Source organism: Furipterus horrens, unplaced genomic scaffold (assembly GCF_987537825.1).
Source record: "Furipterus horrens unplaced genomic scaffold, mFurHor1.1.pri manual_scaffold_4, whole genome shotgun sequence".
NCBI lineage: Eukaryota > Metazoa > Chordata > Mammalia > Chiroptera > Furipteridae > Furipterus > Furipterus horrens.
The window spans coordinates 104403646-104428323 of record NW_028327174.1 but is presented as its reverse complement, the minus strand read 5'-3'; the positions used below and the strand labels follow the sequence as shown (position 1 = coordinate 104428323).

The window sequence follows — 24678 nt, the reverse complement described above, 5'->3', positions numbered from 1 at the left end:
GGTATATAAAGTTATTTTCTTTTTAAAAAATGAAATCAATACTTTTTAAAAACTATACTTCCACCATTTTATTACTTATTGGTTTGTCACTACCATCTCTTGTTTCTTTTCTAAAAAATATTTTCCTCATTCTTTTGGTTTATTATTAAGCATATTTTTATTGATTATGCTGTTACAATAGTCCTAATTTTTTTCCTTTTACCCCCTCCACCAGTACTCCACCTCCCTTCAGTAATCTCACCCCCCTTTACTTCATGTCACTAAGTTCTATGAATTCACTCTTTCCTATACTATTCTTAACTTCCCCTGTCTATTTTGTACCTATCAATCATGCTTCTTAATCCCTGCACATTTTCCCCATTTCCTCCCCTCCCCATTCCCAACTGATAACCCTCCAAATGATCCCCATATATATGATTCTGTTTCTATTCTGTTTGCTTAGTTTGTTTTTGTTTTTATTTTTTTAGATTCAGTTGTTTATAGTTGTGAGTTTGTTGTCATTTTAATGTTCATAGTTTTGATCTTTTTCTTGAATAACTCCATTTAACATTTTATATAATAATGGCTTGGTGATGATGGACTCCTTTAACTTTACCTTGTCTGGGAAGCACTTCATCTGCCTTTCCATTCTAAATGATAGCTTTGCTGAATAGAGTAACCTTGGTTGTAGGTCCTTTCTTTTCATCACATTGGATACTTCTTGCCAGTCCCCTCTTGCCTACAAAGTTTCTTTTGAGAAATCAGATGAGTCTTATAGGCACTCCTTTGTAGGTAACTGTCTGCTTTTCTCTTGCTGCTTTTAAGATTCTCTCTTTATCTTTCACCTTTGGCATTTTAATGATGATGTGTCTTGGTGTGGTCCTCTTTGGGTCCATCTTGTTTGGTGTTCTCTGTGCTTCCTGGACTTGATGTCTATTTCCTTTGCCAAATTACAGAAGCTTTCCTTCATTATTTTTTCACATAAGGTTTCAGTTTCTTTCTCTTCCTCTTCTCCTTCTGGCACCCCTATGATTCAGATGTTCGTACATTTGAAGATGTCCCAGAGGCTCCTAAGCCTCTCCTTGTATTCTTTTTTTTTAATTCTTGTTTCCTCATTTTGTACTAGCTGACTGTTTATTTCTTCCTTATGTTCCAAATTGTTTATTTGAACCCTGGCTTCCTTCCCTTCACCATTGGTTTCATGTGGATTTTCCTTCATTTCACTTAGCATAGCCTTCACTCTTTCCCTTATGCATTTGCCATACTCAAGCATGTCTGTCAAATCTTTGAGCATCATTATCACCAGTGTTTTGAGCTCTATATCTATTAGGTTGGCTATCTCCTCATTGATTAGTTCTCCCACTGGAACCTTGATCTGCTTCCTCTTTTGGCCATACTTCTGTCTCCTCAACTTGACAGCCTCTTCTGTTTGCCTCTGTGTCTTAGGTTCAGCTGTTGCACCTGTTATATTGTAAGGGATGGAGCCTTAGGTATTCATCACGTCTGGACAACCTATTTCACCACGTTGTGGTGCTATATGTGGGGGAGGGGTCAGAGAGGGAACAATGCCACTTGCTCAGCCCTTGCCCCTTTTCCAAGCACTTCTCCCACTTCCTGAATGTGGCTGGCCCCCCTCTAGCTGTTGCCCTGGTGATGGTTCCCAGAGTGGGTGGGTTTACAGACATTCTAGGACCATGTGGGCCCTCTAAACAAATGGACTCTACTGAGAGACTGGCAGTTTCTTCCTCTGCCCCAACCCCCACTGATTTTCACAATCAGAACAATGAGGCTTTATTTTCCCCGGCTCTGGAACCATGAGCTATGCAGTCTGGGTCTAAGGCTGGGATCTGTCCCCAGGTGTCCCTCCTGACTTTTGTGGCTGCTCTTTCCACTAGCCAGCCACAGCCACTGCCTTGTTGCTGCCACTGCCATCACCACCACCACCACACTGCATTCTTTCTGCCCTGGCTATGCCCCACCCACCTGTCTGAATGAGTATTATTTCTTCACATCTTTGTTTGTTGAACTTTCATGCAGTTCAATTCTCTGATGGTTCTGGTTGTTTTTAGTTTTGAGGTAGATGTAATCCTTTTGGTTGTGGAAGGAGGTGAAGCATATCTATCTACACTTCCATCTTGGCAGGAACTTTGGTCTATTATTTTGACTGTTCAGTAACAGTACATGAGGCAAAATAGCTGTAGAGTGAGAAAGAGTAAAGGGTGAAAAGAGAAGAGATTTAGCTTTGGCATGACAGAGATGTGGTTTCAAAGCCTGGCTATATAATTTACTGTGTGACCTTGGAAAAATTAATCTGAATCTCTGGGTGGGAATCAGATGACCTGTCTTATATGGTTGCTGTAGGTTTAAATGGCACATTAAGGGTGGGGGTGGGGGAATGTGAAGCACCAGAGAAAGAGAGAGAGGGAAACAGCACAGTGCTCAGTACAAAGTAAGTGCTTAATAAATGGTATCAATTATTATATTCCTTATTATTCATTACTATATTAGAATGTCAAGGGGAAAGAAAGCTATTTCTGACCACATATTATCTCATTTTATTTTAATAAGCCTAACCATACCAGGTCCTCTTGATTATAAAGTCCCTCATACCCATATTGCAAACCAAATAAATGAGGGATGCCTTCAATAACTGAGAACTACAGTTACAATTTTAGAGGAACATGGATTCCAAAAGCTAGCCAAGAAAAACAACCTGATCTTTAAAGCCTCACTTGCTACAGGGAATTTATAAGGAGGAAAATCAGGGAGTAAAACAAACACAGCCAAGTCTTTTTTCCAGACAGTCATTTTAATAGGTTTAAGTCCTCTCACCTCAAAGAAGCTAGACAGAATTTCATGACCTTAACAGACTTTGTTGCGGTAGGATTTAGGAATTATGATATTTAGACTATTATGAGTATAATTTGTGATACTGGAATAGTTCTTGCAGTTAAGACAATAAAAGTCTGGCAATTGCTTCGATTCTGAAGTGAGGGCCAACCTGCCTCAATGAGTCTGAGTTAAACCCACAAGCTCCAACGAATAGAAATAATAATGGTACAAAGCATCAGCTTAAATGCTAAGCCAGGAGAAAAGCACTCTTCTAGAACCTTTCTCACATACTTGACCTGACCAGAATACACTCTGGTTTGATTTTTTGGGTTTGTTTCTAAACATTAATTAATTATAGAAGGGATGTATAGGCTGCAGAATTTTATTCTGCATTGTATTAATAATTCAAGGAAGAAGCTTTTAAGAGCTCATGCTAATAGATATTTTAAAAAGAAGACTGTTCTCCCACTCTCTCCTGTCATTTCTTTAAGAGACCAGCTAGGAAATGACAGAACAGACTATTCTTTGCAAACACAGAAACCATGCCAATGTTTGTTTCTTTTTGTTTTGTTTTACATTTCACATACTTTGGTGAAGGTTGGATTTTATTTGAGTCTTTTTTTTGTTTGTTTTTTTGTTTTTTTTGTCTGCTAGTCTTGTGAAGCATTCAGGTGGTTTTGTATTTTGCCACACCTTAATTTGTTTATAACCCTTGTTTTGATGTAGCTTCCTTTTAAATACAAAAATAAATAAAACTTTTTTAAAGGAGTAGCGGGAGTCTAAAAAGAAAGAGTAATTCCATTGTTTTCCTTTCTATTTTTTAAAGATTTTGTTTATTTGTTTTTAGAGGGGGGGAAGGAGAAAGAGGAAGAGAGAGATCAATGTGTGGTTGCCTCTCACATGCCCCCAATTGGGGACCTGGCTGGCAACCCAGGCATGTGCCCTGACTGGGAATCAAACTCGTGACCCTTTGGTTCGCAGGCCAGCACTCAATCCACTGAGCCACACCTGCCAGGGCTCCCCATATTTTTATTATTATATTTTACACACACAACGTCCACCCAACATGCTAAGATTCTTCCTTGAGGAGGAGCCCATTTTCTATCACAAGCCCTAAGTGCATTTCATAAGCCTTGGAAGTTGTTAGTTGAGAAAAGGGTTTTCATACTTAAGTGGGCTCTATTTTGACACAGTAGTGAAGTCTTGGTATTGGAATCAGAGTTTTTGTAATCTACATAAACTTCCCACCTTCATTAAAAAACAAGAACTCTAGGTTCTTGAAGAACTGAGACATTGTTTAGATTTCATATTAAATGATTTGGCTTTTTGTCTTTGTAATCTTTTTCTAGTGTTTGGGCTGAGAAATGCCTTCCTTCTTCAACATGAAAACCGGTATCAACAGTGTGTAGCAGCATTCTTATTACAAGCCCAAACGGAAACCATCGAAGTAGGTATTTCAATTTTATAGGTTTTGAATCTTCCAACTTGACGTAAGGAAAAATCTCTCACCAAAGGTGATAGGAAAGTTTTGTGTATTTCTCTTACCCACTTTGGGAAGAGCAGATGTTAGAGGTGGGGAGGAATATGAATATCTAGTCTGTCTCATGCTCAGAAACCTTAAGGTGACAATTTCCTCACACTCACAGTTGACATAGCCCCCCTCATTTTCTCCTGCAACAGAAGTTCCAGGATGACTTCTGAGTTCCAGTTTCTGTATGAAATGGGGGAAGGACTGCTTTGGATTGCATGATTGGCTTTAAGATGCTCCAGTCAATTTCCAAAGTCCCAATAGGCGAATAATCCAATGTCAACTTAAGTGAGGAGCTATTGCAGCAATGAACCATGTTGTCTGCTCTCCAACCTTTGAAATTGTCACTGCTTTTATAACGATGGAGCTGAAAATCAGCTGCCTGACTTTAGTTTCTCCATCTAGGGAGTTTCCCTTTTGTCTTTTTCTGGTAGGTTTTCATCATAGCAACAGGGTGGCCAGACAATAAATGCAATATTGCATTCTTCTCAAGGACTCAGTTTCCAGGGTCATCTCCCTCAGTCTGTTTTTCAAATTATACCATTGGTTAAGAACTTTCTATTTCCACACAAAACAGAAATTCAATATTCAAACCATTTAGTCTAGTTTGTCATCATTATTATGGCTTTTTTATTACTCCTGTTTATCCCACTTGCATATCATATTCATTTAATCCATTTGCAGGGATATTGATGATATATTAGATGTAAGAAAGAAAATGGGAACCATGTGCAAGTATTTTATTAGTCCTAAATTTTAAAGAGCAAGTCAATAAATACAAAGGAAAATATTAATCCAAGTGTGAAAAAATTGTCAACATTCTCTCTCTCCACCTCCCCTCCCGTGTGTGTGTGTGTGTGTGTTTTATTTACAGAAAACATGGATGGCACAAATAACAGCAGCAATCTCTTGCTTCACCAAGAGTCAGGAGACCAAGAAAATATCTTTATTCACATCGCCTGCAGAATCTTCTGAAATTTAGGGACTTACAACAACCTTTTTAAAAAAGAAGATTAGGGTATTCTTTCCAACTTTTTTAAACACATAGTGATAAGCTAGAAAGAAATGTGCCTTTTAAAGGAATTCCAGAATTTGAGAATTTGAACTAAGAAAATCCTCAGTATAGAGGAATAATGACTGCAACAAATTTGAACTCTGAGGAATTTCTTATCAAATATATACTGATATTCAGAGTACCTTTAAATGTTTCAGTCAGGCTTACAAAAGGTGTGAGTGAGGTATGGTGCTGCTATAATCTGTAGTGTGAGGTATCAGACAAATGGCAGAAGGAAAGCACCTTTTGTGTCCAATACAAATTCTAGCGTCTTTGTATCTATAATGAAATCAACTTTCCTACACACAGAGCTTGTAAATCAGTCTTAGTGCTTTATAGTCCTACCTGACACACAATGACAATTCTTTTGATACAAAGTTCAATTGCTTTTAATATATTAAGCAATAAATAAGGTCTACAATTTAATAGTTTTTAAATTCCTATTCTCCAACAGTTTACTTATCTCAGGTATATTTTATAATACTCTAACTTGGAAATAGAAAATCCCAAACACTAAATTCTATTATTTTTAAAAAGGAAAAGCAAGTATCGACCTATTCCCGTTTCACAAGTTAACACTTTTACATGGCAAATTTTCTTAGGAATACTAAGATATCTTTCTCTAAACCTCAGTTTTTGAAGAATAATGGAGTGTGTCATAGAATATATTCTGGTTTTGAACAGGACGGGGCTGTTGGGTGTGTGTTTTACCACAGTACAGCCACTTAGTTTTACTTGACAGGACTTGAAATTTCATTAGAATTTTTACTAAGAAAGGCAGCTTGACTTATTACATTATCATGGTAGGACATACTACTAAACTGTATTTAAGGAATTATATCTTATGGTCAGATTATAGCAAATGGAAATCCACAAATTTCATTTTCAGCCATGGTGTCTTGAGTGATTTCCAAAAGGAAAGTTGTAATTTTATCAACTTGGGCAGCCAGACAGAATATACCTGAAGTGATCTCTTTAAGTAGGAGAATGGGCTAGAGAATGTGATGATCTTAGGGAAGTCATGTGGCACAGGTAATTCTTTGAGGAAAACCCAAATTTCACAATACAAATCAGGCGGTACAGACAAGTGTAGCACAAAGGCCATGCCCTATTGTAACGGAGGGCCAGTCTTGTGTAATGACGGGAGAATTTGTAGAAGTGAGTGAAAATAAAAGGAAAATCTGGAAAGCAATACTGTTAAAGGCTAAAAATAAATGAGGGGAAAAAGGACAAAAAGGGAGAATAGATTTCAAGTGAATTCCTAGAGATGGGACCTGGATGAGATTGAAAGCAATCTATGTTCAGAAGACAATACAGACTAACACAAGAGAAGATTTAGGAAAAATATATATGGCCAAAAATCACACTCACACACACATATACATCTATATTTAGAAAAAGAAATTAACAATAATCTTGCAGGGATTTTTAAATATAAGCCAATTTAGGAGGAGGACAATGGACTAGGACTAGGCAAGCTTTCAAGATTCCTTTAGTCCCATGAGTCCAGTAACCATACACTTATATGCATAAAGGACTAGTTTCTTCCTAAAATATCATTAGAGAAAAATTGACTAAATTAACATCAAGAATGTAAAATAGTGGGTATACAAAGAAATATTAGCATTCCTATGTTCATTGCAGCACTATTCACAATAGCAAAGATGTGGAAAAAACCTTAATATCCATCAACAGACAAATGGATAAAGAAAATGTGGTATATATATATGTATGTATAAAATGGAATAGTATTCAGCCTTTTAAAAGAAGGAAATTCTGCAATATATAACAATGTGAATGAAACTTGAAGACATTACACACTAAGTGAAATAAGCCAGTCACAGAAAGACAAATACTGTACGATTCCACTTATATGAGATATCTGTAACAGTCCAAGTCATAGAATCAAAGCATGAAATGGTGGTTGCCAGTGAAATAGAGAGAGAAAGAAATGAGTAGTTACTAATCAACTCATAAAGTTTCAGTGAAGCAGGATGAGTAAGCTCTAGTGATCTTCTGTAGACTTAAAAAGATGTCATGAGGGTAGATCTCATGAGGGTCCATCTCATGTTAAGTATTCTTATGACAGTAAAATAAAACTTAAAACAAGGATGTGCCATATACTTAAACTGGAATTCTATGAAGCTCACAAAAGAACATGTCTAATATGTAATGTATTAAGTGCTAGATGATATACACAGTACACTCTTCAGAGGGAAGCATATTAGAGTAAAACGAAAAGACACTGCTGGAACTTTGGGCAGGGGGAGGGGATAAAAAACAGTAAAAAACAATGGTATATTGAGCCTTCACAAGAATATTTTTAAATGGTCACCCTGGTATTAAACTGAGATATATAATGAAAGAAATATCAATTTCATATTGCTTTAGTATCTTTTTAGTTTTGCTAATTCTTCACAAGAGTGAATGGAATAAAAAGGGAATGTCTCAAGCAAAATGGTATTAGTAATTTATCTTGAAATTATAAACTTAATTACTATTCTAAGTTGAACATTGCATATCTACTGTCTATATCCAAGTGCAAAGTTCTAGCATTCTGTAAATAAATTAATACAAAATGGTTACTATCTTGCTCTTTTTGAAATAGACAAAATAATCTGTAGTCAAAGAATACATCTACTAGAAAGAAATGCTTTTAATATCTTTAACATATAAAAAAAACAGAAGTAACAATTCAGTAAGGATCCTTCCATTGATCTTTATACAGATTTAAATGCTGTCATGTAATTCATCAGTTACATTTATAATCAATAACCTTCCAATCACTGAGTTTAGAAATTACAGTATTTACTGAGCTAAACTCTCTCACAAAATAAGGCACAACAACATGATCACAAGTAGTAAACATAATACAAATAATGAATCCAAAAACTAAACAAGAAAATGTTCATGCAAAAGTATCTACATATATGATTATATGATCCAGTTCGAAGAAGTACAGAATGTCATATACATAACTGCATCATGTTACAATAAATTCATCACTTCTACACTGGAAGAACTTAGCTATTTCCAATTCTATTTTACACAATTTTACATAAATTTAGTAAGTTTGTGCACAATATTCACATCTGCAACAATAACAAATTGATCATTGAAATTCAGGCAAAGGGCAATTAAGACACGCTAATGTGTGGCACATTGTAATTACAGAATAGCATTCATCACGCTCATGGCTAGGAATACTAAATTGACGGCACATTTAAATCTTATAGATCAAGTCATCCATGGTTTTATAGCCAAAGTGCATTAAAAAAAATTGCTATAGTCAAATAGGTCATGAATATCAAAATATATGATCATAATTTGCTCTCCACTTAAAAGCTGAATATTTTTATGCAAATGCAAGGTTTAAAAAAAGTAGATTTAAACTTCTCAAAACTATAAAATAATCATAAAGCCTTTTTTAAAAGACAGATGGGAAACTAACAAATTTGGCAGTTACTATTAAACATTACTGTCAGGAAACTATTAAAACCAGCTAAATCCACATTAAGAGGTAGTTGAACAAAAGGTTATTTGTACACTGCTTTGAGGTTTTTGTGTTTGTTTCCCTCTTTGTTCTTCAGAATGAACAAATCCTGTACCAGCAGCTTTGTCTTCTTTCTATTAAAAAAAAAAAATTCCATAGGTATAGTTTACTATACGCTAACCCAGCAAGACTTCATTTTAGCTCACATTTCTGTGCTGGGGTTTGGAATTTACTAACGTGATGCTAATATGCTTTGCATTAGAGCTGAGAGCTGAGACTCCACACACAACTCTGACTCACTAATAAATAGTACCAGCAGACATCTAAAATGTAGAGCTAACAAGGATGGAGAAGATTTTTTTGCCTACGGCCATTCCACTCTGAACACATTCCACTCTGATATCGTCTAATCTTGGAAGCTAAGGAAGGTCAGGCCTGGTTAGCACTTGGATGGGCGAAGATGACTTTTTAATTAAAAGAAAGAGAAAACCCTTTCATTTTTGTTTCCAAACACCTTAAATTGGTGAGACTAACAACAAAAATACTAGGTTTCATTTCTAATATTATTAGTACAATAATCTACAGTAAATTATTCAGGACCTAGGAAATGAGATTAGCTAGATGAAAACTAGAAAATCACTCAGATACAATTTTATTTGTTGTCCTTACAATTTTTTTTTATTATTTTGGGGGGTGAATATTTGGGTTAGGAGAATAAGGGAAAAGGCCTTCAGTATACACAATTAGGAGATGAAGTTAACAAATATTCTAACCCAGAAAAATTCTCATAAAGTTTTATTATCTTAAAAGAATAAACAGTGGTGCTGTACAGTAGTGCTGTGAATATCTGTTTTTTCCAACACATTTATTAAATCCCTATTTGTAAAAGTACAGAATTAAGATTATTTGAAAGAATTTATAAGTATATGAAAATAAATAAATAAATTTAGCTCAATTTATATTATCCAAGTATTTTTCATGAAGAGCGTCATATTTCTTCATTATATATGCTAAATCTTATGTGTTTATCCAAGTCCAGGGCTTCAGTCAGGGTTTTTAATAGTTACTGACAATAGGGTTTAAGTGGGTTTTTAAATAATTAAACAAATATGTGGCATCCTCTTTAAGTTTATATATATTGTATGCATAGCATAAACATTTCATTTCAGCATGATATTTGAAAGCAAGTATATATTATAAACTATTTATGAAATATTAACTCCCATCCTTTCCTTTTTCTGCTACCAAATAATTGCACGTGCAAATGTATAACTTTACATTTCTTCTCTAGATAGAGTAATAAACCAATATTAATGACTTCTCTCTTCAGATGTTTTCCAATTTACCAAATTAACAAGGCTATGATAATTTAAAGTTCAATTCAATTGTTCAGTATTCAAATATGCTAATTTTTAATTATCCTTAATTATGTATTCTGTTTCAATTCTGATTACAATTTTGGAATTTCTAAACAATATGTTTCTAGAGAAACTTCATACTTCAGCTATAACTTCAAGGTAATTTCACAGCATTATTTTTGCAAAGTAAAAAGATTTACCTGTTAATATAGAATCCAAATTCAAAATCATTTTAAATTTAAGTTCACAATTTAAAAAATTCTTCCCTATGAGGTAAGAAGAAAATATAAAGTAGAATATTGAATATCTCCTTACCATTTTGCAAATATAATAAGACTCTAGCAACATCAATTACTTGCTTTAAGATGCAAAAATTATAAACCAATGACAGTGAAGCCAGAAAGGTTAACCCAAATAAGGGCAAAGGGCAGGCCAGCTGAGAAAGCCAACCCAGCCCTGGAGATGTGGGAGAGGCAAACTGAGGGGGTGATACAAAGGTTCATCTCAGAAGACTTCCCACTCACAGGAAATTGAGAATAGGACCCTCAGACAACTTCTATTATTCATCTTCCAATGGGAAGCTTTGTAGGGTTCTTAAATGGAGAATAATTTGGAGTTTAAAAATGGGAGTGAAAAAGAAATATTAACCCTAATCTTTAAAATATAACCCCAGGATAATCATAAAGTAAGCAAACTGATTTTATAGAGGTTTTCATAAAATCTGCCCAACAGACTCTAATAACTATTGTTAAAGCAAGAACAATTTTGAACTCACGGTTAATACATATTTCAACACAAAATGTGTTTAGAACACTTAAGTAATAAATTTATAACATAACAATGTAACTAAGGTATGGACCTACATATAAAAAAAGTCAGAAAGTTTTATAGCTCTATCCGTGACTTCACAAAGAGAATATTTAATAGATTTAATGTGTTATTGTGCAACATATAATGTGATATCATACATGTACATTTCTTTACACTAAATTTGGGAGAAAGAAGTTATCGAAGTATATCCATGTCATTTGTGAATAATGAAATTATATTTAAAAAAATACATTGTTATTTTCTGTCCAAAGTTTATTTACATTTCATTGGCTAATTCTAAACTTGGCGTGAAAGCTGTTCCAGGGGTTAAATGGAAAAAAGTAATGAAAGATGAGCCCAAGTCTCACAAAAATAGAAGAGTTTTACTTGATATTGATAGCATTCCAAAATATACAAATCCTAATTTGGTTTAGTATTGCAGCCACTGTCCAAATCAAATAGTAGTCCAAGACCTCTATTAAGTACATTTTTAAAAATCTAATGTTGGTGTAATATTACTCTGAAGTTTGCGATGACCCATTATCCTTGCAAGTCATTGAAACATGCATCACAGACACGAACGGGCTTCTTGGAAGAAGGAGTTAAGGCATTTTTGGCTGAACACTCAGCACAGAAGATATTTCCACAGTGTCTGCAGTGATGCTGTAGATGACAAAAATTAAACAATTTTAAGCACAGAAACTACACCGAAAGCATTATGAAACTACAAGAATACTGCAAACTGCACTATGAAGGTATTAACTTTCAAGTAATTAGTGTATTTAATAACAATATTTTAATATGTCAATTTAATTTCTTAGTTAAATGCTTCCTATTTATCAGATAGTACGCTGAACATTTTATATAAATTTTACCGTGGAATTCTCATAAGAAACAGGAAGCTTTTCAAAGTGTTAATAACGCACAGGCGAGAAACTGTTACTACAATATTTGCCAATGTTTCAGGTATTTCTTAAATAGGAATATAAAGTTGAAACATCACAATGATATTGTTTAGAACACATTTTTCATCTCTGCTTTTTCTTCTTTTAAAAGAATCCAATGATGACTAAACCATATGAGTTTAATATTGGTGCACTGATTCAGAAAATGATTATTCCAGAGAGCAACTCAGTAAGAAGGCAAAGACTGAATTCAGAACTAAAACCGAAACGCACATGCTAACAAGAAATTAAATTTAATTATTCTATGTAGTTGTACATTAACCAAGAAAATGGAAATAAATTTTGACAGGTTAAATAAAACACTAGTTGTCACTGAGGAATAAAATCCAGAACCATAGCAACGTGAACAAAGTCCTTTACCCGTCTCACTGTTACTGAGAAGCCTTTCCCGCAGGCCATGCAGTTTTGTACCTCGTTGTCTTCAGCCCACTTTCTGTTCAATGCTTGTGTATGTTTGATCTATTAAAAACAAAGTTTCGATACACTGTAATATTAACTTGTTAAAGAATGAAGGGTATTCTCTAATTTGGTGCCTGAGTTTTATAAAATTTTGACTATATGTATCATGGGAATAAAATTTTAATAATCAGAAATACTTTGGTCAATTTTCATTATCAAAAGTTGCTACATTCTTAAGTCTGAATGATAAATAGACAGACAGACAGACAGGTAGATAAAGTAAATCAAATTTTATTATCTAACCTTTGGGGATTTCTCATCCATTCTAACTCTAATGATCAATCCTTCCTTGGAACTCTGAGCACACACCCAGACAACTTCTTTAACACATAGCAACTCATCTATTCCTTGCTGCTCTTGAATTTTCCCATTACTGACAATTCATGAATGACATGCCTCTCTATTCCTGGGTTGTCTCAGATGAATTCTTTCTCTCTTATATTTAATTACTCTTAACACCTATAATACTGCTACATAGACAGCAGCCACTCAGAAGTATTTATTAACTTACGAGAAGTCTTTAAAAAGGTTGAAAATATGCTTTTCACTAAGAGGTAAAAGTCAGGCTGAAAAATTGCCTCCCATGGCCACATGACTTACTTGAAGGGACTGATTTTCTCTGCCCAGCTCCTGCACTGCTGCGGTTGTATTATCCAGCTTTCTTTGCACGTCTAGTACTTTGGTTTGAAGCTTTTCTATCTCACCTTCTCCTTTAAGACATCTAGAATAGATTGCAAAAGGGTAATTAATTTTTAAAAAGTCCTCAAAGTCCCTTCTAGAATACAAATAATTAATTAGTAACTTTAAATAGAATACTTTAATTTCAACAATCTGATTGTTTTAAGAATTTGTTTTTATTAAATCGCTACTTAAATTCCTGCGGAAGCTATGCATTTTTCTTAAGACCCTTCTTCTATTAAAAAAAAAAAAGTGGAATGTGATGATCTTCTTATCACTTAGAATTAAAATAAACTAATTTTACTAGACATCAGTCACCGTTCTAGTAGCGCTCTCCTTTCATCCTGATTATTCTGAACCGTTGCCTCCAAGACTGCAATTTCACCCCGCAGGTCATCCGTCTGCTTCTCGAGCTCACTAACTCTGCGCCGGCTGGACTGCCACTCCTTCTTCATGGTGCCTAAATTCTCATTTAATGCTGTAATCTGCATGGTAAGTTTGGCTTCATTTTCTTCATGCTTCTTCATCTCTACTTCTTTTTCTTTTATTTCAGAACGCTGAGAAAAGGAAAAACAAAGAAGAAAAAACCTATTACGGGAGTAGTGCAAAATAAATTTTAGTTATTAAATTTAAAATACTGGCAACATAATAGTTCTTCAGGAAAGCAGGCAGGAGAATATATTTCATTATATACTAATGGAATTGATTTCACAAACATCTGTTTATTTTGAATTGGTTCAAAGGCCATAATGCTGAAATGATGGTCAGCAAATCTCTTTTAAGAGCAAACTAAAGGAGAGCAATTTGAGATTTTTCTTTTCTCCGCTAGAGCAGGAGAAGAACACATAGTTAGGGATGGCAAAGTGCCCTAGAGGCAAAGCTAGCATTTTCTTATGCCTCAAATTCCACATAAATCCTTTTGTCTCTATCAACCTGCCAAAAATCAACACAAACCCTTCAAATAACTGTGAATTTGAAGTTGCAATTCTTCAACTAAAACATGCAGTGGTCAAGTTACCTGAGGATATTTGGCCTTAATTCAACAAAGGAAAGCCAGGTACTTTCCATTTGGCATCCACACTTTGAAAATGAAAAATCCACTTTTGATCTTAAACATAAGTTTGTGTTCCCCTTTATCGACATTCACTTTGATCAAGCAAATCAGTTGAATACGAATAGCATTAATTCCATTTACCTCTATCTAGAGAGTTGCGGGTTTTTCTGGCACTAAAAATGGTTTTATTATTATATTTTTTGAATTATGTTTTGTTGGATTTTCATCTATATAAACCAAAACATATATTTCCAATAATACCTCAGCCACTTAAATTAGATCTTTTAAACAAAAATTTAAATGTTAGGTGAACATTCTAGGTAGGAAAATCCTCTTACTGGATTGATTTACAAAATCAATTACAAAACATACTTCCCCTCATTAACTTACTGACCAGTTTAGCTTCCTTCTCAATAAATTGTTTCTTCAGCTCATCTTCTTCCTTTTTCACCTGCTCTTTTAGCATTTGCTGATTCCTCTTCTCCTGTTCAAAGGTTGCCTTTAGGGAATCTACTTTCCCTTGAAGCTCTAATTTCTGCTGAATCAGAAGCTGTTTGGCATCCTTGAGATTTGTTAACTCCTATTTAAAAAGGCAAAAAATAAACCATCCTTTACAGTAAATATTTCAAAATACAGCTGAAATATACACTACATAAGTTTTAGTCTCCTCTCTAATTCTTAAAGTTCAGTATTCCAAACAATTGTTTAAAAAGATGCAAGATGGCATGGATACATATGGATAGGTGAAACAGACTGACAGATCACAGAGGAGAGGGGGGTGGGAGGATGGGAAGAGATTAGCCAAAGAACACATATGCATATATGCATAGCCCATGGACACAGACAACAATGTGGTGAAGGCTGGGGAAGAAGGGGGTGGATGGAGGGGGGAATGGGAGACATCTGTAATAACGTCAACAATATTTTTAAAAAGAAAAAATAATAAATATAAATGAAACAATGTAAAATTGTTTACTTCCTGCTCGACAATCATTTAAATTCAAGTGATACTTTGCATACATATGTTTTGATAGAAAAATTTCTACCTTCTATTTCCATTTATTCACTTATCAAGTGTTTAATGGTCATCATTTAGGCATCACATACTGTGTTAGGTTCTGAGAATTTACACAAAGACAAACTATATATATTTACTGCTTTACGGAAGTCAGTCTAGGAGAACCTAATGCCATAATATAGAGATAATTAATTATAAAGCAAAATTGTAATTATCCTGATAGACATAACAGGTAGTATGAGAGCACTCCAGAGAACATAACCTTTTTCTAAGAAAATGAATAACATTTTCCAGAGCAAATTATAAACAATTTATTTCTTTAAATAGCATCCTAGCTTTGCTTATGACAGAAAAAATATTCAAGAAATTATTAAAGGACTTTAGAAAGAATGAAGTTGAAGAAACAGAATTCCTTAAAAATCTTAATTCTAAACTCTTACATATTTTGAAGTTTACTATCTACAAGCAGAATTTTCTAAATCAATAGCTCTCTTGATTTTCATCTCAACAAAATCTAAATTTTTAAGGTTACTTCACTTTATTCAGTAACCTAAAAACAAATATAACATATTTTCAATATGTATATAGATATTATGCAACACAAAGAATACCTGTGAGAGCAAAAAAATTTGTCAAAACAACAAAACAATGTGTGGTACATAGTAGGTTCTCAATAAACAAACAAACAAACATATATTTAAATTTAAATGATAATAATACAATGTTGAGGGAAGAACAATGATTATCTTAATATACCTTTATGCTTTCTTGCTTGTGGGACTTGAGTTCTTCATTCAGTTTAACAATTTCTTTTTCTTGTCTACACTTAATTTCTTCTATCTCTGCCAATTTACATTTTTCATTTACTAGTTCTTTTTCTTTCAGTGACTGCAGAAAAATGATGTATTAAAAATAAGTAAATACTTAACTGGTAATTAATGTAATCAAAATGACTGCTACTACTACCGTCTCTACACCTTTCTGCCTAAGTTAACATGAGTGAATTACTTACCTTCTCTTGCCTGTGTCCTTATTTATACAATGTGAATAATAAGGTCATTATAAAAATTAAATAGTTATTCTGTAAAATGAATAGTGACTGGTCAGATAAGAATACTCCAAAATTTAGCCAAACTACTATTCTTACTCTTATTAATACTACTATTATTACTATTACTATTACCATCTTTATATAAGGCACCTAAACCAGGAGTATTATATATTACCTAATTTAATCTCCATACTAGATAGCTCTTTTTAATCCTCATTTTATAGGTAAACAAATAAAGCTTTAGAGAAGTTGAATATGCTATTAGAGTTAGAGGTAAAACTAAAACAAGGTTTGACTTAACTATAGCCCTTGCGATTAAAGGCCTATAAACTATAGTTCTGTCAGAATTTTCTAAACTTGAAGCACAAATCATGAATTCGTTCCACTTTATCAGCCTCACCCCCACAAATATATCTGTCAATTTTTTTAATTAAAGATTATTCCAGGAATTGTACAATTTACACATACCAAGCACTTCAGGAATTGTACACTTTAGAATAATATCCTATCAGCTGATGGAAATACATGATTTCAATTATGAAACCAACAAAGTGTTCCCTAGAGGCTGAATTTCTCTTTCATATAGAACTTCAACTGATTTTTAAATGTACTGGTCATATAATACAATGTTTTAAATTTCATAACTTAGTATCATTTATTTAAAATACACCCATACTTCCTCTTAGAAAAAGCTGGCTCTTAATTTTAGGAATTCTTAACAAGCTTGAGAATGAGTTCTAGACCTTTTATTATCTCATTCCCACATCTGGAGGAAAGCATATTCTATGAGAAATAGTCAAGGGGCTATAATATATGTTTTTGAATAACCAAGGGTCTATGGTATGAAAAAGATTAGTTTGTGAGACTAAAAATAGCAGTATTAAAAGTGGACAGAAATGAAAGGAGGTTACGAAGAAGTGTTTCCTAAAATTAAAATTCCAATTACCAAAATTGTTTTATCAAAACCTAGAAGCCCCTCTGAGAGAGTTGTTGAAAATAAAGATGATGCCTGTATTGAGATTAAGATGTTTGACTGGATGATCTCTATGGCCATTGCAACTCTAAGACTCTAGATTTAGTCAGAAAATGAAATACCTTTTCTTTCTGAATATCTTGTAGTGCTGTGCACTTCTCCTTTAATTGCTGTTCTTTCTTTGCTACCTCCTGCTCCAAAGTAGCCTTGGCAGTCTTCAGTTCTTGAATCAATTTATTTTGGTTTCCAATTTGATTTCTGTTTGAAATCAAGTCCTCCTGTGCTAGAGAAAGCTTCTCTTCTACAGACTGATAAAAAATAAATAAATAAATAAAAACAATTTCCCCAAATTACTATATGCCACTGTCTTTGCAAATTTCAACAGAAACAAGAGTTAACATAAGCATAGAGGAAAGCAATAAACTGTAAAAAGATACTATGTAAATTAAACATTTTTGATGATACCACATAGTTTAACTTTCAAATGAAAACATTTTAAATGAGAAGAAACTTTAAAGACGGTTAGCTGCACTACTTTATAGTCTACCACTGAGCATTGTGATTTTCCTTGAATCATGATTTTTCTCAAGATTACCTTCCTTGTCATTAAAGGGGCTGCATTAAGTCCATTTTTAATTTATCCTGTTTATTTGCATAAACACAACAAGAGCAGCAAATGATCACTTATGATCTTTAGTTCTGCTTTGCTGGAACTTACGCGAGGAACATTTAGGGTGACCTTCAATCTGCCCTTCAGGGCATAGAAGCTGAGCCATATATGTCTGATAGGGAGGGATTGTTATTTTTTATTGTTAAATTAATTAATTAGTTAATTAATTAATTATTTTTTTTAAAAAAGAAGAAGAAGAATATATGAAAGGGTGAAGCGGGAGAGCTTGTATGTACAACCCATGGGCATGGACTTGACGGAGGGGGTTGCTGGGGGAGGGGGGGTGCTGGGTGGAGGGGAGCAAAGGGGAAAAATTGGAACTATTGTAACAATATAATCAATAAAATATACTTTTAAAAAAGTTTAAAAAAAAGACACTATGTTATGCCCTTCAGTAAAATCATATAAAAGAAGAAAATGCTATATAATTAACTCCTTGCTTATGGAAGTAATTCCAAAACCTCTAGAAATAATCTGTAAGTATTTACTGGCTTAGTGATATGAAGGAATATCAAGTAAATAGGAGCTATATCAAACACACTCAGAGAATATATATGTAATTAGAGAGAAGTTGTAAAGAGACATGAAAAAACTAAAGAGAGATATAGTTAAATGTTACATTATGTGTACATATAGGGTACGGCAAAAGTAGGTATACAGTTGTTCATATGAAAAATAATACAATAATTAAAAAATAATAATAGAAGAATAAACTTTGTGTTGTGTACTCACAACTGTACGCCTACTTTTGCCCTGCCTTGTATAGTTTTGTAGGATCTGTGATGTCCCTTCACATGCTAAAGCCTTTAATAGATAAAAAGCGTCAAAACAAAACTGTATTTTGCATCTGCCAACCTGATGAAGTGAACTAAAAGTGGAAAGTCAACCAGACATCTAAGCCCTATTTCTGACAAGGCCATCACCCGCTCCTCTGAACTTCCCACCTGTGTTGTAGAAGTAGTGTTGTCAGTTAACACAGTCCATGGTTATTGACTGTTCCAAGACCCAAATATTCTGAGAAGGTGATGTTGGGGAAAAAGCAAGCTTTCTGACCTATTAGGTTTTATTTGGGGGCAGATATGGTAACAGCTGGGTAACAGAAATGGCAGGAACATTGCCATTCTCAGCTGCTATTGTTAAGAATCAGCAGAGAAGGGAAGTAACTTAAAGATACTCTTCCACGATCTAGAAGTTCATCTTTCTTATTCCAGAGATGTAGTTTCCTTGAAAATGAAGCAGAAAATATAATTCAGGTAGAATCCCTACTGGTTAGACATGGCTAAAGTAAGCATTCAATTTAAAAAAATAGATGAAAATAAATAAATGAAGACCTTATTTAAGGGACTCCTTAAGCTTCCTAAAAGAGAAAGTTTATTCTTTACAAATAGTTCAGTTCAGAAGTCTTTCTGATGTAAATTAAATATCTATTTTCAATGGCTTCCAGTAGAACACAAAAAACCAACCCTAAGGCTTTCCCCCACCCCCAGGAAAGACCTAAAGTCATCTAGTCCTTTATTAATCAAGGGGCTAACCATTAATTAAGTGTACTACTGGAGTAAACCAGAGGGTATAAGAAGGTTCATAACTAAAGGAGATGACTATGCAGCCTGAAAAGCAGAACCAGAATGTAAAACAGAAGCTGAACAAGGTAGTAAAGCATTAGCCATGTGCCGAATGCACAGAAGAATGACAAGTGTGAGAGCTTTCTGCAGAATGTTTTTACAGAAGGCTCAGTGTAAAGGAGGGAGAGTGATTTCAGATAAAAGAATAAAATTGGACAACACCTAGTCCATACAGTCTATAGCAATTATAATTAGGTAATAGAGGGTAGAGAATGCCAAGGCTTGCTAGGGCCTGAAAGTAACAGTAACCCCAATCTCTGACCTCATGAATTCTAAAATGCTCATGGTTAATATAAGCCTGTAAAATTGGAAACTCTTAAAAACTCAGTGAATAAATCTTTAAAGTCAGGTTCAAAATCTAGACTACTTTTTTTCTGAAGATGCCTACACATATTGCTCTATTTTGCCTCTGAATATTTATTTATGTCATTTAGTGGTATATTGACATATATTTAAGTATTCTATTGGTTTCTTAATGAAGACCATGTTATTTTCATCTGCTTAGCATCTCTTCCCTTAAGAAGCTCCTCTCTTCCATTCAGTGGTTTAGTAGGGGCTCTCTTTAACCCATCCACTCCCACTGGAAAGGGTAAATCCCTGAGTACATCAACTACCAGCCTTCCACTCTAATCACATTATAGTATTGTACCTAAAAAAGAATTTCTGAACTGCTCTGTGACAGCTGTTTTTTGTCAACAATTTTTCTTTTCTTCTTTCAAAATAACTTTAAAATTTTTAGTTATTATTTTCTTGATGACTGATAAAATGATAAAGGAAGAGTACTAGGCTGAGAAGGTTTATATTAATTCTGAACTTAATCTAGAATTTTCGCTTCATCAGGGTATGAAACTTAGTTAAATTCCACTTCTACCTTTCCTCAACAACAAATAGCACATAGCACAGCCAATTTGAACTATCCAGTCAACAAACTTAAGTATTTCACAAGTAATCCAGCAGATGGGGCTACAGGCATAAATAAGGCCAAACCATAATCTTCCATTCTACTGATTTCTTGGTGCATACCCTCAGCCCACAGATGGCAGCCTTGCCTTACATAGGTGTCATGTTATAAGATTCTGAACCTCTCCCTTTCTCTCTTTTATACAGCAAGATTATATAACATCATTGAAGCAAATTAAAACAATGACTGATAACTCTCGTATTCTGGCCTATATCATTTGAACTTCCCTAGGAATTTACTACTGTTTTTAAAAATTAACTTCCTCAGTAGTTCAGAAACTTCTCATTTTGGAAGCATTAATACAAAATTTATCAGTGTTTTATTTTATTAAAAAATTTTAGTCATTATGATAAAAGAATATTTAAAAGGCTATGAATCACTAGAACTGAGATCTAATCATGATTCTGTTATTGTGCAACACTAAGCCTGTCACAAACCAAGGTGGGCCTGTCTACACAAGGAAGCTTTGGAAGAGAGGATGTATTCATGGTCTCTTAATAGCTGTAAAACTCCACAGCAGACTTAGCCCTCTGCCTTTCACTTTTTGCCCATATTTACATTTGAATGATTCTTTCATGTATAAAGATATTAGTACGCGATGCAGCTTTAAAGCATAATAAAAACAGTTGTTGGCTTAATGAAGAAATATTGACTGAAGAGATCTAAGTCCTGTTACTATGTAATACTCTTGGGTAAAATACATTTGTGTGATTCCTATAGGTCTTCTATGATCAGTCAAATTTCATCTTTTCTATCAACTTAAATACCTTTACAATTCAACCATATTTTCCACCCTTACTATTACTAGCCCAAGCTACCATCATCTGCAGCTGGACTATTACAAAGTCTCCTCTTTAGTCTCTACAATCCATCCTTTATCCTGTAGCCAGTCATTGGCCAAAAATACAAATCTGAACAAATCCTTTCAGTGGTTCCCTCCTGCCTTTAAAATAAAGTCCAAACTCTTCCACAAACATTTCCCTCACTTTCAATAGTGTTGTAAAGAAAAATAATAATAATTTAAAGCTACTTAGCATAGAAAATAAGACACTTCCTATATTTCAGGTGGTATTTTTTTATAACAACTCATAATAATTTTGAATAGACAGATAGATATACATATAAAGTCTATTTGTTGACACTATAAAAATTATTTTACCCAATTTCCTATTTCTGTGCCAAATCATAGTCACCACTGATTCCTTAAATCATTAGCCACCACTGATTCCTTGCAGCCTGTGTATATTTGGCCCTCCTGTCTTATCTTTATCTCTCATAAATCTCTTGTGTTCCATCCTCTTTAAACCTTAATCCTAGTTAAAATCAACTCACACCTTGATTACTCCAATGTATGGAGGAAGGAAGGGAGGGAGCCTCTTAACTAATCTCCCTGACACCAGTTTACCCCAAGTCCAATCCAAGCTGTCTGTAAACCACTTCCAGGTTAAGTTGCCTAAAATACTATTTTCTTCATTTTACTCCTCTGCTTTGACTCTTCATTTCCCCTCTAAATACAGAGTCAATGATCCTTGCTAGGCATCTAAGATACTTCACAATTTGATCCCAACATTTTAAACCTTAGCTTCTAAACACGAACCTGCACTCTAGCAAGACAAGTGTGGTAACTGTCTCCTGGCTTTGCTCCTTTCCTCTGCAGCAACTTTTCTCAAATGTGCCTCTGAGTGATATGATCTTTCTCAATACATTCTGTGTATTCAAATTCCATGTATTCTTAAGGACCTGGTCCAGTCCTACCTCCTTCATAAGCCTTTCCTATAATAGCAGTCTATGAATAAAATATAGACTTAGTATGTTTATATATATATTACATACATATTCTCTGATTTTCAGAATTTGACAATAATGCACTTTAAATTAAACAAATAAAATTTTAAACATAAAAAACTAAAATTAAATTTCACCAAAAAAAAAAAAAAAAAAGCAAGAAAGAAAGAAAGAAAAAGAGACAGACAGAACTGGCTTAATCATCTATGAGAGAATATAAATGTTTCATTTCCCTTAGAAAACTGATACCTTAATGCCATATAACTTATTTACCATTTTTCCATATCCTTCATTTTAATAAACATGATAATTTATCTAATCAAATAGTATTCCATATGTTTAGATAATTAAGGGTAAAATTACTTTGTGTTATAATTTCCTAATTTTAATTCAGGGAGTCTTGGGAAGGTAACAAAAATATAAAACTAAAGTCAAATTGCCTGACAAGCAATGATAAAACTGCTTTCATTTTCAAAAGTAGTTTATCTTTAAAACTCCTTAGATTTCCTAACTAGTACTTTTTTCTTTTCTTTTCTTAAATTTAATTTGCTTTATTGATTATGCTGTTACAGTTGTCCAAGTTTCTTTTCCCTTTGTTCCCCTCCACCCAGTGACCCCCATCCCTCCAGTTGTCCCCCAACCTTAGTCCATGCCCATTGGTTGTGCATATAGTTCTTCTCAACATCTTCCTGTCTACTCCACTCCCTCCTACTATGCTTCTTAATTTCTGTACCATCTCCCTCCCTTTCCCCCCTTCTCCCTCCCTGCTGACCTCCCCTTATAATGTTCCCCATACCTATAATTCTTTTCCCACTCTCATTGCCTATTTAGTTTGCCTTTGTTTTGATTCTCTAGCTTCTGTTGTTGGTTGTTGTGATACAATTTTCATTTTAATGTTTATAGCTTTGATCCTCTTTCTCCTAAATAAGTCCCTTTAACATTTCATATACAGTGGTTTGGATGTGATGAACTCCTCCAGCTTTGCTTCGTCCTGGAAGCACTTTCTCTGCCATTCTATTCTGAATGACAGCTTCACTAGATAGAGTAATCGTGGTTGTAGGTTTTCGCTTTTTTTTTTCCTTTGAATATTTCTTGCCAGTCCCTTCTTGCCTGCAGAGTTTCTTGTGAGAAATCAGCTGAGAGTCTTATTGGGACCCCTTTATACATAATTCTCTTCTCTCTTGCTGCTTTTAAGATTCTTTCTTTATCCTTAATTTTTGACATTTTGAATATAATGTGTCTTGGTGTGGTTCTCCCTGGGTCCAGTTTTTTTGAAACTCTCTGTGCTTCCTGGACCTGTAAGTCTATTTCCTTCCCCAAGTTAGGGAAGTTCTTCTTCATTATTTTTTCACATAATTTTTCAATTTGTAGTTCTTCTTCAAATGGATGTTGGCCCGCTTATAGCTGTCCCATAGATTTCTGAGCCTCTCCTCATTTTCCTCTTTCTGCACTGGTTGACTATTTGTTCCTTCCCTATGTTCCAATTTGGTGATTTGATCTCTGGTTTTCTTTCCCTCACCACTAGTTTCATATATGTTTTCATTCATTTCAGCAGGGCTAGCCTTCATTCCTTTCCCGTCTTGTTTAAGATCTGCTGTCAAGTCTGTAAGCATTCATATAACCAAAGCTCTGAACTGTGCCTCAGAAAGATTTCCTATCTGCTGAGCCGTTAGATTAGATATTCGCTGTCTGACAGATGTGTGATTGAGATCTCTATCATGATCTGTGCCATCCTGACAGTTTTGTGTTTACCTTTGCTTCCTGGGCAGGCTGTCACACCACCTACGCTATAGGGGGCGGAGCCCCGTGCACTCGTCACAACCGGGTGACCCTTCTCACCACACTGTGGCATTTTGAGTGGGGGTGGGGATCCAAGATGGATTCCTGCTGTTCACTATCCGCTGAGAGACCAGGAGCCTCCTCCTCCATTCCCACACCCTCTGGCCCTCACAGTCCACGGCAATGGGGATCTGCCTTCCCTGTGCTGGAATCACGAGTTGATAGGTCTGGTCTGCAGCTGCAGGTGCTCCCCAGGTGCTTCTCGACTCCCCTTAAATACGGGTCTCTGTGTTGACCACTGTCCCACCACCGCTGTCGCAGCTGCCGCTGCCAGCAAAGCTTGAGCTCTCTGCCCCAGCTTCGCCACTCCTACCCATCCAGATGAGCACCACTTCTTTATAACTTCATATGATGGACTTCCATGTAGCTTTATTTTCTGGAACTTCTGGTTATTTCTGGTTTTGCGGTAGTTGTATTCCTTCTTAGTTGTGGAGGGAGATGGAGTGTGTCAGTCTAGGCCTCCATCTTGGCTGGAAGTTGTCCCTAACTAGTATTTTTTAAAATTATTTTTTTTACATAAAACAGCAAAGTTTGTAGATAAGCTAATAA

At 34.6% G+C, this 24678-nt stretch overlaps 2 protein-coding genes across 3 annotated transcripts in view; one reads left to right on the top strand and one right to left on the bottom strand.

Moving 5' to 3' along the window:
* The window catches only part of PLEKHG7 (pleckstrin homology and RhoGEF domain containing G7), a 39846-nt gene extending 34494 nt beyond the window's left edge, over positions 1–5352 (top strand). The window contains exons 11-12 of the mRNA XM_090275737.1: positions 4161–4258; positions 5214–5352. Coding sequence (XP_090131863.1) covers positions 4161–4258; positions 5214–5321 — 206 coding nt within the window. The 3' untranslated portion in view covers positions 5322–5352. The remainder of the gene's footprint in view (positions 1–4160; positions 4259–5213) is intronic.
* A 2679-nt stretch (positions 5353–8031) lies between these two features.
* The window catches only part of EEA1 (early endosome antigen 1), a 141652-nt gene continuing 125005 nt past the window's right edge, over positions 8032–24678 (bottom strand). Inside the window, exons 24-31 of one of the 2 annotated variants that reach the window (XM_090273892.1) lie at positions 17375–17560; positions 15985–16116; positions 14605–14790; positions 13475–13713; positions 13079–13199; positions 12380–12478; positions 11574–11717; positions 8032–9020 (exon numbers count right to left, since the gene is read on the bottom strand). In XM_090273892.1, the coding sequence (XP_090130018.1) occupies positions 11595–11717; positions 12380–12478; positions 13079–13199; positions 13475–13713; positions 14605–14790; positions 15985–16116; positions 17375–17560 (1086 nt within the window). In that variant the 3' untranslated portion in view covers positions 8032–9020; positions 11574–11594. Of the gene's footprint in view, positions 9021–11573; positions 11718–12379; positions 12479–13078; positions 13200–13474; positions 13714–14604; positions 14791–15984; positions 16117–17374; positions 17561–24678 lie in introns of those variants that run through there. The other variant, XM_090273893.1, reaches the window with a different exon arrangement.